Consider the following 12137-nt stretch of genomic DNA (forward strand, 5'->3'; position numbering starts at 1 on the left):
GTTAGGCCTTTTAGTTTTTGTAAGTTGTTACCTTGACCTAACCATATTCACAGTTCTAATTCAAACTAAAAACACAATTCAGATATCACAATATTTTATTTCCGTCATATAACACTTTTTAATGCATACTATTTTTATTGAATAGTTTTTATTGTGGGAATTCAAGAAGAAACCAAGAAAAATACTCCTTCATTGTTATACATTTTTACGTACTATTATTATCACATTTTTCCCGCTACTGTCATTTCAATGTGTGAAAAATGCAATGCCATGTTACACAATATAAAATTATAAAGTGAATTGATTGTTGTCTGAATGGTTGCATGCATATACTGTCATTTAAATTTCATAAAATTAGATGAGACATTTACCGTTGTTGTGTGGTGTAAAATTTCCAGACTATAGTATACTTTAAGGCGTCACTTGAAAACAAATATATAAAAAAGCTTACCAGATTTTTTTGGAATTAATTGGGATTATTTCAATAAGCTTTTAAATACAAGAGGGACTTTGGAAGTCAACAATGAAAGAAACATAGTGATACAGAGACTCAAAATAATCTTTGAAACCATATAAATTTAAAAGAAATAAAATTTTTGACGGCAAGGGAATATGTCAAACTGTAAAAGCTTTTTTCTCGATACAGCGTATTTAAGAATAACAGGAGATACTCGTCAAAAAGTTAATTATTCCACTTTATTTATTAGCCAGAACTACACTCTTTCTATTCCCTTCAGAAGTTATAATTGAAACGAAATATTCTACAAGTCGTACTCTTCAATACCAGGAAAAAAGGTTGGGAACAAGTATAGTTTAGGGCCCCTCCCGAATCGTTTTTATCACATGTAGTCCTTGGGGCCCTGATTATAACAGTATATTTTTGTTCTTGCGGAAATCGGTATTTCCGGAGATATGGGCCTCCAAAGTTCCGTTGGGACCCTTGTATTTTCTCATAAATTTTTAAAATCCACTAAGGCAATATGTGCATAATTTTAAAGCATTTGAAGCCCTAATTACTGATATAATATTCATATCAAATAAGTCCATACTATCTGAGATATGTTTTCCTTCTGAAAAACAATATTGGTATTGGTCAATTAAAAGCGGCTGAAAAACAAGTTACAAAAATATAACTGCGGCTACGCGACATAATCTCATTTTAATTAGAATAGTGTTTGTGGGTAGCCGGCCTTCGGTCGTTCCATCATCTTTTTCGAAGAAGTAAGGTCTAATCATAAACCACGAAATGGATACCCTTGTATATTGTATAGATTGCCATGATTGTGACAAAGAAAATGTAAATATCTATAGAATATTTTCTCATTGGATTTCGCACAAGTTGACAATCGATTTATGGATAGAAAAAATTACAAATAATTGCAAATGCTTCGCCTGTGCCTTTGGCATAATACAATCCGAATTCTCAACATCGGCTGAAACGAACAATTTGGCCGTCCAATCCGTATTTTTTTTTTTTTTTTTTTTTTTTTTTTTGTACCGATTTTCACGAAGCTTAACACACATCACTCTAGACTTAATTTAGAACGCCGTGCCAAATTTCGTGCAAATCGAGGGACATAAAGGGACTTTGGTGCACTAATTACCTAAAATCGGACGAAAATATATTTGGGAGCTATATCTAAATCTAAACCGATTTTTCCAAATTTCAATAGCGTTCGTCCTTGGGCCAAATAGATGAGCTGTGCCAAATTTCATCCAATTCTGATAATAAATTTAGTGCCTCGGGTACCTCACCCTCAAATTGTTGAAACTAAATAATAGGTCTGTTTAATCAATCAAAATTTATGAAATAATATATGATAAGCTAATAGGCTAAAGCTAGTTATATTTATAGCGCTTCCAAAATATAAAGGATGTTTATACCCTACACAACTATGTTGTCAGTGTATTATAGCTTTGTGCAGCCCCAAGAGTTTGTAACGCCGCGATATATTGGTTCTATACCCACCTTTAAGTATACCATATGTCAATTAGCTGCGTGGATCTAGACATGTGTGTTAGTCCGTCTGTCCATTGTAATTTGTAAACACGATACAGGTCACAGTTATGGACCAATCTTCACGAAATTTTGCATGTAGGATGGGTTGTGACCAATGAAGGCACCTATTGTTTTTGGTAAAGATCGGTTAATATTTAGGGGTTGAAATGGACCAAATACTTAATTTTGTCGGTTTTTCTGGTCGCTCTAGAGTCCGCATTTATGGTCAGAACATCCCGAAATTTTACACGGAGAAGGAGATCGGGCCAAATGATAAGCATGCCTGTTTACATAAAGATTGGTCAATATTTGGCGGGTGAAATGGACCCTGACTTTTGTGTGAAAAAATTACAAAATTTGTATACTATGGCGTATATATTCACTCCTAAAGAACACAGACCCGAATGGTAATGGGTTAATAAATAATATAGGAGTATGTAAGCACCTGTGAATATTTAAGTGTAATTCCCACATCCGAGTAGATACGATAATATAATTGGTATCAATTTTAAATTTTCCATGAGGTTCCAGTTATGGTCAAGTTATAATTATTTTGTGTTTTTTCAAGTCGATACCAATAATAAGCCGAACATCACAACACAACCCACGGTGAAGAGAATCTGGACAATAAATTAGAAGGGCTGTACTGAATATGAATAGTAATATTCGGAAAATATGTCAGTGTAAGGAAGAAGTGCTGTTCACCTCTAATGGGGCTAAAGAGAGAAAATATCACGAAATATTGCCCAGGATCGGAATAAACATCCGGAGAAAGTTAGAGTTACGTGATAGTTGTGTAGGGTATCATATGGTCGGCCCCGTCCGACTATACTGCTCCGCTCACAGGTTTTTTAGCTATTTTCGAACAATGAATTTTATTATCAGCAATTGGACCTATGTACTCAACCCCGTGGAACATTTTGCAGAATGACCTAGTTGTGAACCTTTCAAAATACAGCTGGTGGATACATTGAAGCCGAAGGACCTACCGCAACAATGAATGGGCTCTTAAAAGTTTAGCCAATGATCTGCTTTATGAGAGTATGCCAAAAATTTGCGTGAAATAATCTTCAACGACCGTATTATCGATTCAAATAAAAAGTTTATGCTGTTGTCTAAATTTTATGTTATTTTTTTTTCTAATTTCTCTATACCTCTTAAAAATCACTTTTTAAACCATGCATATTTGTTCCTTAAAAATATACCAAAGCATAAAAAATCGAACACATGTTTTTGTTTAAAATTTTATATTTATTTCAGTACGTATACGAACTTGTTGTTGTGTTTTATTCGAACAAATATTTGATTAAAAAAACATTTATAAATAAATTCCAATTGTGTAAGAAATCTATAATTTATAACGGAAGAACAAAAAAGGTGATGTTAGACATAACATTTTTTTTCGAATACATACTTTTAATGGTATTTACAAAACATTTTCAATATTCACAATTTATTTTATTTACAAACTAATATACATATATATAGAGACAAACACAAGGGGAAATGTGCACAGAAATCTTATGCTAAATATAGACATAAAATAATAATAATTAAATTATATATTTATTTATTTTTACATAACGAAAGTGCACAAAAAATCATATGGGTTGGAGGGAGAGATATTAAAGCCAAGTTAAGTAGTGACAAAAATAACCATTAATTTTTTTAAATATTAGAACACATTCCAAGGAGAAGATTATCAAAAGGAAGAAATCCAAATTAAAAAAAAAACAAATACTTTTGTTTCATTCGTAAGAATTATTTTGAAAATTTTAATTTATTTCGGAAAATTTTAAAACAGACTAGAAATCTATGAAAAATACAGAAAGTGTCTACAAAATTTCGAAAATAATACAAGGCGAAAAAATAACACAATTGAAAACTACACCTACTTAATTGATTAAAAATAAAATTAAACATAATAATTTGTAATAATAAACTAATATTTACAAGAAAATATTATTAAATGAATAAATGAATTCATTAAATATTTGAAATATTTTCGAAATATTTCCAAAGATGTATTCATACGTCGCTTCGACGATGAAAGCACCAATCTTAGCACTTGCGAAATAAAATACAAATACATACATAGATACAAAAAAAAGAAACACAATTTATAATAATACTGCTACGAGCACATGATGATGAAACATTCTAAGGAGGTGGAATGGAAGTGTGTATGTGGGAAGGTATGGACTTTAAGGATGCATGTTGAACTGCACAGTGAAAGGAAACGCCGCAATTTGCCTAATGTCAAATTTCACATTCAAATTCTGATATACGGTGATTGAAATACACCATGCCCTGCTCTAGATCTTCACTGAAACCGCTAACATCCATATAATCGGAAGCGGCGGAATCATCATCGACCCACTTGTGTAGCGAACGATTTATTTCCAAACGGCACTGTGTAAAGCTGGGTCGCATATGGGGATCCTTGTGCCAGCATCGTGACATTAGATTGTAGAATTCGTGGCGGCCTTCTTTGGGCAAATCGGGTCGTAAGCCTTGCGGTACACGGCGTATTACTTCACGTCCAGTCAAGTGTGAGTATGGGGTAGAACCTAAAAAATTAAACATAATATTAAATAATGTACATGTGTTTTATGGTAAAGGGAGAGAGAAACTACTCTCTCGTTTTCTCTCTCTCTCTCTTTTCAATTTCATACCTAATGTTGCAATTTCCCATAGCACAATACCAAATGCCCATATATCCGTTTCTGTGCTGAATATATTATATTGCAGCGATTCGGGTGCCATCCATCGTATCGGTAATGCCGGTCTCTTACCAATTGTATCCTGACCCTTCTTTTCACTACAGCCTCCATCTTTGTGTGGACTACCACCACCGGCACCATTCGGCCAATGATTCATTATAAATTTACCACCAAAATCAAATTTGAATTTGTTGAAATTACTGCGCATTATTTCATTGGCACAATTCTTTTCCAATTCTTTGCGCTTTCGCTCCGCATCCAAATCGATGGACATGCCGAAATCACATATTTTACAAACACCGTTATGATCGAGAAGAACATTACGGGCTGCCAAGTCACGATGAACAATCTATAAGAGAAAATTAATGAAATTTGATGTAAATATTGTTAAAAATGTAGTGCAGGTAATGTTAGAGAAAATCGAAGTTCACCAAGAGGAAAATCCAACATTTATAAGGTCAGGATGAAACCGTTTAGTGTGTTATTTCATTATTTCTTTCAATGATCATCATATTTTATAAATATATTTTCCAAGGACTATCAGAGCACAAGGCATGGATTTTTAAAAGAATTTTTAGGACTAACAGAGCACAAGGCTTGACTTTTTATAAATAGTCTTTTTTTTTAAGAATTTTGTAGGACTATCAGAGCACAAGGCGTGGATTTTTATAAATATTTTTTTCCAAGGACTATCAGAGCACAAGGCGTGGATTTTTATAAATATTTTTTTCCAAGGACTATCAGAGCACAAGGCGTGGATTTTTATAAATATTTTTTTCCAAGGACTATCAGCGTACAAGGCATGGATTTTTATAAATATTTTTTCCAGGGACTATCAGCGTACAAGGCATGGATTTGTATACCCTACACAACTATGTTGTCAGGGTATTATAGCTTTGTGCAGCCCCAAAAGTTTGTAACGCCGCGAAATATTGGTCCTAGACCCACCTTTAAGTATACCGATCGTCATATCTCGACTAGCTGAGTCGATCTAGACATGTGTGTCCGTCCGTCCGTCCGTCTGTCCATTATAATTTGTAAACACGATACAGACCACAATTATGGACCAATCTTCACGAAATTTTGCATGTAGAATGGGTTCTGGCCAATGAAGACCCCTATTGTTTTTGGAAAAGATCGGTTAATATTTAGGGGATGAAATGGACCAAATACTAAATTTTTGTCGGTTTTTCTGGTCGCTCCAGAGGCCGCAATTATGGCCCGAACATCGTGAAATTTTGCATGGAGAAGGGGATTGGGGCAAAGAATAAGCATGCCTGTTTTGAAAAAGATCGGTCAATATTTAGCGGGTCAAATGGACCCTGACTTTTGTGTGAAAAATGACAAAATTTGTATTCTTTGGCGTATATATTTGCCCCTGAAGGACCTAGACCCAAAAAGTTGATAGTATGTTAAAGAGGAGTGGTTGACCTTTAAATTGATACCAATTATGGTGTCATATGTACTCAGATGTGGGAGCTACACTTAAATATTTACAGGTGCTTACGCATTCAGACATTATTTAGTAACCCAAAACCACACTAGAGGGCGGAAATATAGCGCTGATCGCTTTGAAAATTTCCATGAGATTTCAGTTATGGTCAAGGACAACGCCTATAACTTTCGGTGATGATCAGAAAATAATTTTTGGATGCAGTGGACCGAAAACTTAATTATTTTTGTGATATTTTCGTGTCGATCTATAGATCACAAATGAAAGCTGAACATCACAACACAACCCACGGTGAAAGGAATCTCGACCCTAGCTGTACTGATTACTCGTAATATTCGGAAAATATATCAGTGTAAGGAAGAGGTGCTGCTTACCTCTAATCGGGCAATAGAATGCAATTATCACGAAATATTGCCCAGGCTCGGAATAAACATCCGCAGAAAGTTCGGTTTCGGTGGTAGTTGTGTAGGGTATCGTATGGTCGGCCCCGTCCGACTATACTGCTCCGCTCACTGGTTATAAATATTTTTTCCAAGGACTATCAGCGTACAAGGCATGGATTTTTATAAATATTTTTTCCAAGGACTATCAGAGCACAAAGCGTGGATTCTTAACATAATATTTTTTTTAAGGACTATCAGGGCCCTAAGCGTGGATTCTTAACATAATATTTTTTTTAAGGACTATCAGGCCCTAAGCGTGGATTCTTAACATAATATTAAATTAAAATAATATTTTTTTTTTCAATGACTATTAGAGCCCTAAACGTTGATTCTTAAAATAATATTTTTTTTGAAGCAAAAGGAGAGCATTTATTTTAGGTAAATTTATTTCATAGACTATTAGAGCAAAACACATAGATTTTTTTAAAATATTTCAAGAACTATATCAGTTATTCTTTGTTATAAATGCTTTGAAGATAATTTCCTAATACAAAAAAGAAACTTACTCTCTTTTCGGCTATATATTCCATGCCACGTGCAATGTCCAAACAAAAACCGGCTAAGGTACGCGGAGATAAGGGAGCTAAGCTGCGACCACCTGGCACAGAGGCTGGTAAAATATTTGTAGCATTACGGGCAGCCCTCAGCAAGGATAAGAGACGGCCACGCATTGCATATTCCATGATTAACATGTGAGGTTCTGTAACAACAAAAAATATTGAATATCATTAACACATTCTCGTCGTAATGTAATTGCTACACAATAACTTAACCTGTTTCCACACAAGCGCCCAGCAGGGTTACAACATTTTGATGTGAACCCAATTTACGCATAATATTCCCCTCTTCCTTAAGACTCAGTTGAGTGCTACAAGCCTTAATGGTCTTAACTGCCACAATGCGTGTTGCTCCAAAATGACCGCTAAGATCATCCGCTTCAGCTTTCCAAACTTGACCGAAATTACCCTCACCCAGAAGGCTTTTCAGGCGAATATTTGAACGATCAAATTCCTGATCACTTGTTACGGAACTTTTGTCGTCGTAACGTTGTTGCGCAGTTGTGTTGTGATTGTGATTATTGTCACGGACCAAAGGTGGTGCCACCAGCTTACTGTGTAAACTATGCTGACGCTGCGGCGGTTTTTTCGTATGATGATCCACAACATCTTCATCCTCTTCCTGTTGATATTTACCATCGAGTTTTTTAACTGGACTAATGGGCTGCTGATCGGTAATACAAACATCAAAATCTTCATCATCTTTAATGGGACGTTTCAGGAGATAATTGCGGAGGAAATATAAAATTATGGCCAACAGGGGTACAATACCAATACCGGCCAAGACCATGGTAACGATGTTCATACGTTGCATTTCCAAAGAGATTTCCTGATCATCGGTTACCACACTGGAGGAAATTTCTCCGGTAACCTGAGGTTGTCTCGTTGTACTTGTGGTGGCAGGTTGAGTTACACTAGGATATGATTCTTTGGTGGGGGGATTTTCATTGAATGTGGAAATGGTGCTGGCTCTCATTGTAGTTGGACCACTGTCGGTGGTAAAGCTTTGGACATAGGGTCTCATTGTTGTGGTACGATTAACAAAAATAATAATATTTGTATCATCATCGTGTTCTTGTACTAAACTTGGACCCAAAGCTCTCAACAATTCGTTATCCTTTTCAATGATATCTGATTTTCGAGTGGTAGTGGGGATTTCGGTTGTTGTGGTGGTTGTAGTAGAGGTACTTGAGGTACTGGTAGTGCTTGGTAAAGGTGTGGTGGTAGTTGTTGTGGGTGGCATGGGTGTTGTTGTTGTTGTTGTCGTAGTGCTAGTCGTCGTGGTTGAAATTGGAGCCAAAGTAGTTGGAATAACTTTTACAAAGGTTTTGGGAATATATTCGGAATATTTTCTAGGAGCCGGCGTACTTGTTGTTGAGCTGCTTGTAGTTGCCATGGTGGTGGTTGTAGTTTTTACAGGCTCCGTAGTAGTTGTTGTAGTTGTAGTAGTGGTCGTTGAACTTGTAGTAGATGCCATAGTTGTCGTTGTCGTTACCCTTGCTGTTGTTGTGGTAGTTGGCTCTGTGTTGGGTATATACGATATAGGTGATGTTATTTCTTCATCACTCAACACAGTTATAATTAAAGGAGTAGCAGATACTATGCTATCCTCCTTCTCCCTCAATGCCTCTCTGGCTATAGTGGCCACAGTGGCATCAATTTTTTTCACCACAGAAATTTCTGTGACACTTTCTGTTTTATTATTTTTTAGCGGCTGAACTTTAAGCGGTTGCTCAGTGACAATTCGTAATGTGGTTGTTTTCACATCGGTGGGAGCTTCGGGGGTTGTACCTCTATGTAGAGTGGTGTAACGCCTATTGAAACTAACACCACCACGTGGATTATATTTAAAACGTGCCCGACTTCTTTCAACGGCAGAGAGCGTCGAAGTGATCGTTACAGGTGTTGTCGATGTGGGTATATCCTCAGCCACCGATACTTCCAGCAATTTTGGATGTTCATCACTTACCGAGGTAATGGTTAAGGCATTCGGTTTTAATGGTGGTAATTTTTGACCAAAATATAAATACGGTTGTATTTCATCATCTTCAATGGAGGTGGTGGCCACCGTAACCATAGTACCCGGCTTACGTCTTCCTCTCAATTTGCTGGCGGCTCCAATACCCTTCACTTCATCGGTGATATGATTGGCTGTATCATTTTGTTCCTTCGCAATTACCAGCAGACCATGAGAGGATTCATCGGTGAACAGAATTTCATTGGTATCCTTTTCTCCAGCCTGTGCTGTTCCAGTTCCTTTTTTCGAAGAATTTTTCACCATAACAAGACTATCAGTACCACCAATGATTGTTGGTCCGCTGCCCACACGTGAAAAATTCGCACATTGTCGCATGCAGCTAGCTGTTGTTCGTCGAGTAAAATTTTTCGTACAATTTCGTATACAAATCGATCTTGGATCGGTGGGTGATTTCGATGTCGTTTCAACAGCTGTTGCTGTACGCCCCGTAGTGCCAATGCGATTGCGAAAACCTGGTCTGTGTAGGGCATTGCGTCGTGCTGCCAATACATCCATTAGACGACGTTCTCTTTCCTGTGCCGCTGTTAGTTGTGGAGTTACAGAGGGTCGGGTGGGACGATAGGTTGTGGGAGATACACTTGAATGCTCGTAACCATCTGTAAAGAAAAAGAAACCACAAATGAATTTATTAATTTGAATCGATTAAAACTTGGTAAAATTGATTTAGTTCTGCAACCTTTAATATTTTATTGCTTGGTTTAATATTCAATCTTAGTTTGAAATTGTGTAAATTTTATGACATTTCAAATTACCTTGTTTCCCTTGTATATATTCAATTAATGCAAGAATGTTTGTATACACATGTATGAGTGATTTAGTCTTTGACGTTACATTTGTTAGGTCAATCTGGTTTTAAACAATTAAATTACCGGTTTTAACCATTCATTTTGCCAATTGTGACCTATAGCCAAAGGGATATATTAATAGCACGCTCATAAAATTAGTACAAAAGTGAATACACACATTTTTACGCACTTGTTTCTAACAATCTCACGAATTAATTCATTAATCATTATTAGCTATATTTAATTTGTAAGCATTTACTCTTTGCAGTCAGCAGTAGGCTATTCTGTCTGATAATATGAAACGTCCATGCCCAATAAAAACTACATTGAAAGCTCAAACGCCAAAGCATTAACAACCGTAGGCCATATAAACTGCCTTCAAATCGGCATTCAGATACAATAACATATTTGTGTGTGATATTTGATTTACACTTCGTAAGGAAAATCGTTTCATTATCTACCACATTATCCAATTACCTGTAACCAATAATTCAATGAAGCATATAAAATCGAGTTTAGTCGATACAAAAGAAACCTTACAAGTTAATAAAATAAATACCGCATTATTAGGTTTGCTTAGGCTATTGTTGGTTATTTTATTACTTTTTTCAATTTGTTTGTCAAGTGATACAGTAGCAATTCACACAGACAATTTTTGTAAATTACACCGTCTATATATTCTTAAGATTCCATGTAATTTACTTATTTATTATTTAATTTATAACACAACTTTTTTCATGCTTGTAAATCTTGCTTATACATCTGCTATACCCTGAGATAGTCATGAATCATCCAGAGAAAGTCTATCATAAAATACATCATGGCATAATTGGACACAACTATGTTGTCAGGGTATATATGTCAAGAGTTTGTAACGCCGCGAAATATTGGTCCTAGACCCACCTTTAAGTATACCGATCGTCATATCTCGACTAGCTGAGTCGATCTAGACATGTGTGTCCGTCCGTCCCGCCGTCCGTCTGTCCATTATAATTTGTAAGCACGATATAGACCAAAGTTATGAACCAATCTTCACGAAATTTTTCATGTAGGATGGGTTCTGGCCAATGAAGAACACTTTTGTTTTTGGTAAAGATCGGTTAATATTTAGGGGATGAAATGGACCAAATATTGAATTTTTGTCGGTTTTTCTGGCCGCTCTAGAGGCCACAATTATGGTCCGAACATCTTGAAATTTTACATGGAGTTTTCATAAAGATCGGTCAATATTATGCGTGTCAAATGGACCCTGACTTTTGTGTGAAAAATTCTAAAATTTGTATTATATAGCGTATATATACTCCTGAAGGACATAGACCCGAGAAGTTGACAATATATCAAAGATGATTGGTTGGCCTTTAAATTGATACAAATTTTAATGTCGTATGGACTCGGATGTGGGTTTTTACATGTAAATATTTACAGGTACTTACGTATTCAGATATTATTTGGTAAAACATTGCCACACTGGATGGTGAAAATATAGCCCAGATGACCTTTAAATGTTCCATCAGGTTCCAGTTATGGTCAAGGACAATGCCTTTAATTTTCGATGATTACCAGATAATAATTTTGCAATGAAGTGGACCGAAAACTTATTTTTGTATTTTGTTCGAGTCGATTTATAGGCCGCAATTGAAAGCCGAACATCACAACACAACCCACGCTGAAGGGAATCTGGACAAATAATTAGAAGAGAGCGCAAATATCACAAAATATTGCCCAAGCTCAGAATATAGTACCACCGAAAGTTCGATGTTTATGGAAGTTGTGTGGGGTATCATATGGTCGGCCCCGTGCGACTATACCGACTATACCGCTCACTGGTTATACCCTACACAACTATGTTGTCAGGGTATTACAGATTTGTGCAGCTCCAAGAGTTTGTAACGCCGCGAAATATTGGTCCTGAACCCACCTTTAAGTATACCGATCGTCATATCTCGACTTGCTGCGTCGATCTAGACATGCGCGTCCGTCCGTCTGTCCATTATAATTTGTAAACACGATACAGGCCAAAGTTATGGATCAATCTTCACGAAATTTTGCATGTAGGACCGGTTCAGGCCAATGAAGACCCCTATTGTTTCTGGTAAAGATCTGTTAATATTTAGGAGATAAAACGGGCCAAAAACTTTA

At 36.2% G+C, this 12137-nt stretch overlaps 1 protein-coding gene across 1 annotated transcript; it reads right to left on the reverse strand.

Annotated features, from left to right (window-relative positions):
* Window positions 1-4238: 4238 nt before the first annotated feature.
* Window positions 4239-9809, reverse strand: LOC133332664 (mucin-2; the record flags this gene model as incomplete). Its single annotated transcript, XM_061541042.1, has 4 exons — window positions 4239-4569; window positions 4675-5071; window positions 7125-7318; window positions 7392-9809. Coding segments are annotated over 4 exons (3320 nt in total), but the record flags the coding sequence as incomplete, so codon positions are not given.
* Window positions 9810-12137: the final 2328 nt, after the last annotated feature.

The sequence above is a fragment of the Musca vetustissima genome, unplaced genomic scaffold (genome assembly GCF_032173495.1).
Source record: "Musca vetustissima isolate MV318-11 ecotype Yass unplaced genomic scaffold, APGP_CSIRO_Mvet_v1 utg15990, whole genome shotgun sequence".
Classification (NCBI taxonomy): Eukaryota; Metazoa; Arthropoda; class Insecta; order Diptera; family Muscidae; genus Musca; species Musca vetustissima.